Here is a 2,294-nt window from a genome sequence, read left to right on the forward strand (position 1 = left end):
AGTACTAAAGACGAAAGATCGGTGATTTATTGAGATTTTAGTATATCAACTTTGTCCGACGCTGCCAATATATATATATATATATATATCAATTAAAGGATGCTCTAAAAAATTCTGGGGAAAGACAAAATATTTTTTCATCGTACATTTATTTTTTGTTAATTTAATTTTTATTTTCATGCACTTAATTTTGATGATCATTTTATAATATTTGTTGCTGGACGGTAATCTTGATTCTGCTAATAACCTCAAGCTTTTACATTTTTAGGGGTTAATTCGTTTAGGGATGAGATTCCCTCATCGTGTAAAGAAAGCGGACCCGAAAAAAAAGAAAAAAGAAAAAAAAAAAAGAAAAAGAGTAAGAAATACCTTGCTTTCCTTGCATCTGACGTCGGACCAACCTGTCCCACAGGAAGTCTGCATCTTGACACAATGGCAACGTTCGTAATTTATTTGCAATGCTAAGCTTAGAGTTAAACACGATTTCGAGATCTCCACTACTTAAACTGTTGATAGACCTCATCCCCCACTCCCAGCGCTTTCCTCCGTACCCTTCTACTTCTTCTCCTCCTCCACCGCCGGTGGATATCCTATCCTGATATCCCGATAATTTTATCCGCAACAGCAGCGAAAAATGCGGCGGCTCTGGGATATCCTGGCCATCGTCGGCGTCCTTGTCGTCCTGGCGGGCTCCGTTCCGGCGACCCTCGCGGCGACCCACACTTACAACATAACCAAGATCCTGGCAGACCACCCGGAGTTCTCGACGTTCAACCACTACCTGAGCGCTACCCGGCTGGCCGGCGAGATCAACCGGCGGCGGACCATCACCGTCCTCGCCGTCGACAACTCCGCCATGGCCCCGCTCCTCGCCAAGCACCTCACCCTCGAGTCCCTTCGCAACGTTCTCCGCCTCCACATCCTCGCCGACTACTACGGCGCCAAGAAGCTCCACCAGCTCACCGGCGGCTCCGCCGTCGCCTCCTCCATGTTCCAGGCCACCGGCGACGCCCCTGGAACCTCGGGCTACGTCAACATCACCGACCATCGAGCCGGCAAGGTCACCTTCATCGCCCAGGACGCCGGCGACAGCACAGCTCCAGCCAGTTTCGTTAAGTCCGTCAAAGAAATGCCCTACGACCTCTCCGTCATCGAGATCAATGCCGTCCTCACCTCGCCGGAGGCCGAGGCGCCCGTCCCGCCTCCGGCGCCGGTGAACCTCACCGACCTCATGTCCAAGAAGGGCTGCAAGGCCTTCGCCGACCTCCTTCTCGCCGACCCCGACGTCGAGAAGACCTTCGACGCCACCGTCGACGGCGGCCTGACCGTCTTCTGCCCCGGCGACGCCGCCGTCAAGGCCTTCATGCCCAAGTTCAAGAACCTCACCGCCGAGGGCAAGGCGTCGCTCCTCCTCTACCACGGCGTCCCCGTCTACTACTCCATCCAGATGCTCAAGTCCAACAACGGCGCCGTCAACACCCTCGCCACCGACGGCACCTCCAAGAGCTTCAACTACACCGTCCAGAACGATGGCGAGGTCGTCACTCTCAAGACCAAGATCGTCACGGCGACCATCAAATCCACCATCATCGATCAGGATCCGGTCGCCGTCTTCGTGGTCGACAAGGTCTTGGAACCAAGGGAGCTGTTCAAGGTCGCCGTGGATGTGTCGGCGCCGGCGCCGGCGCCGGTGGCGAAGAAGCACAAGACCGCCAAGGGTACAGCCTCGCCTCCCGCTCCCGCCGGACCGGAAGAGGCGCCGGCAGACGAGAAGGCCTCCGACAACGCCGCCAGGAGGAGTGGTGGTAAGTGGGTCGTCGCGGCGGTGGCAACCGTCGCGGCGGTGGCGGCCGTGGGTGTTTACTAGAGTTCCTTTTATTTTTCTCCTTTTCTTTTTCTTTACAAGAAAAATTTGTGTAATTGATTTGGTGGTGAAATAAGTGAGAGAAATCTCCGTCGTTGATCGATGGAGGGGGTTATAAGTGGATTGCTTGTAATGTTAAATCTTAAATTATGCAACATTTTGTAATATTAGCATTCGCTGGACTTTGGATTGTTTGTCTATACTTTGTTACAGAATAGAGACAAGGTTTGGAGCTAAATTTTTTTATTTTACGAACCATAAATAATTACGATACTAGATATTCTTATTTGGATTATACGTGGTAATTTGAGAGCGGTGGATGCTGGTCTTTTCTTATAATAAGAAAGTAAAATAGCCAGCTGGATTTGGAGAAACTGGTGTGGGAATATTGGACAGAGGCACATGGATGATACATGAAAGGCTATTAAAA

General features: G+C 51.2%; 1 protein-coding gene across 1 annotated transcript; it reads left to right on the top strand.

Moving 5' to 3' along the window:
• The first annotated feature begins 518 nt into the window (after positions 1-518).
• LOC105060306 (fasciclin-like arabinogalactan protein 2) lies at positions 519-2,046 on the top strand. Its single transcript, XM_010943969.3, has one exon. It carries the CDS (start codon positions 635-637, stop codon positions 1,865-1,867), a length of 1,233 nt encoding a protein of 410 aa, XP_010942271.1. The 5' UTR covers positions 519-634; the 3' UTR covers positions 1,868-2,046.
• The last annotated feature ends 248 nt before the right edge of the window (positions 2,047-2,294 follow it).

Source organism: Elaeis guineensis, chromosome 1 (genome assembly GCF_000442705.2).
Source record: "Elaeis guineensis isolate ETL-2024a chromosome 1, EG11, whole genome shotgun sequence".
NCBI classification, from domain to species: domain Eukaryota; kingdom Viridiplantae; phylum Streptophyta; class Magnoliopsida; order Arecales; family Arecaceae; genus Elaeis; species Elaeis guineensis.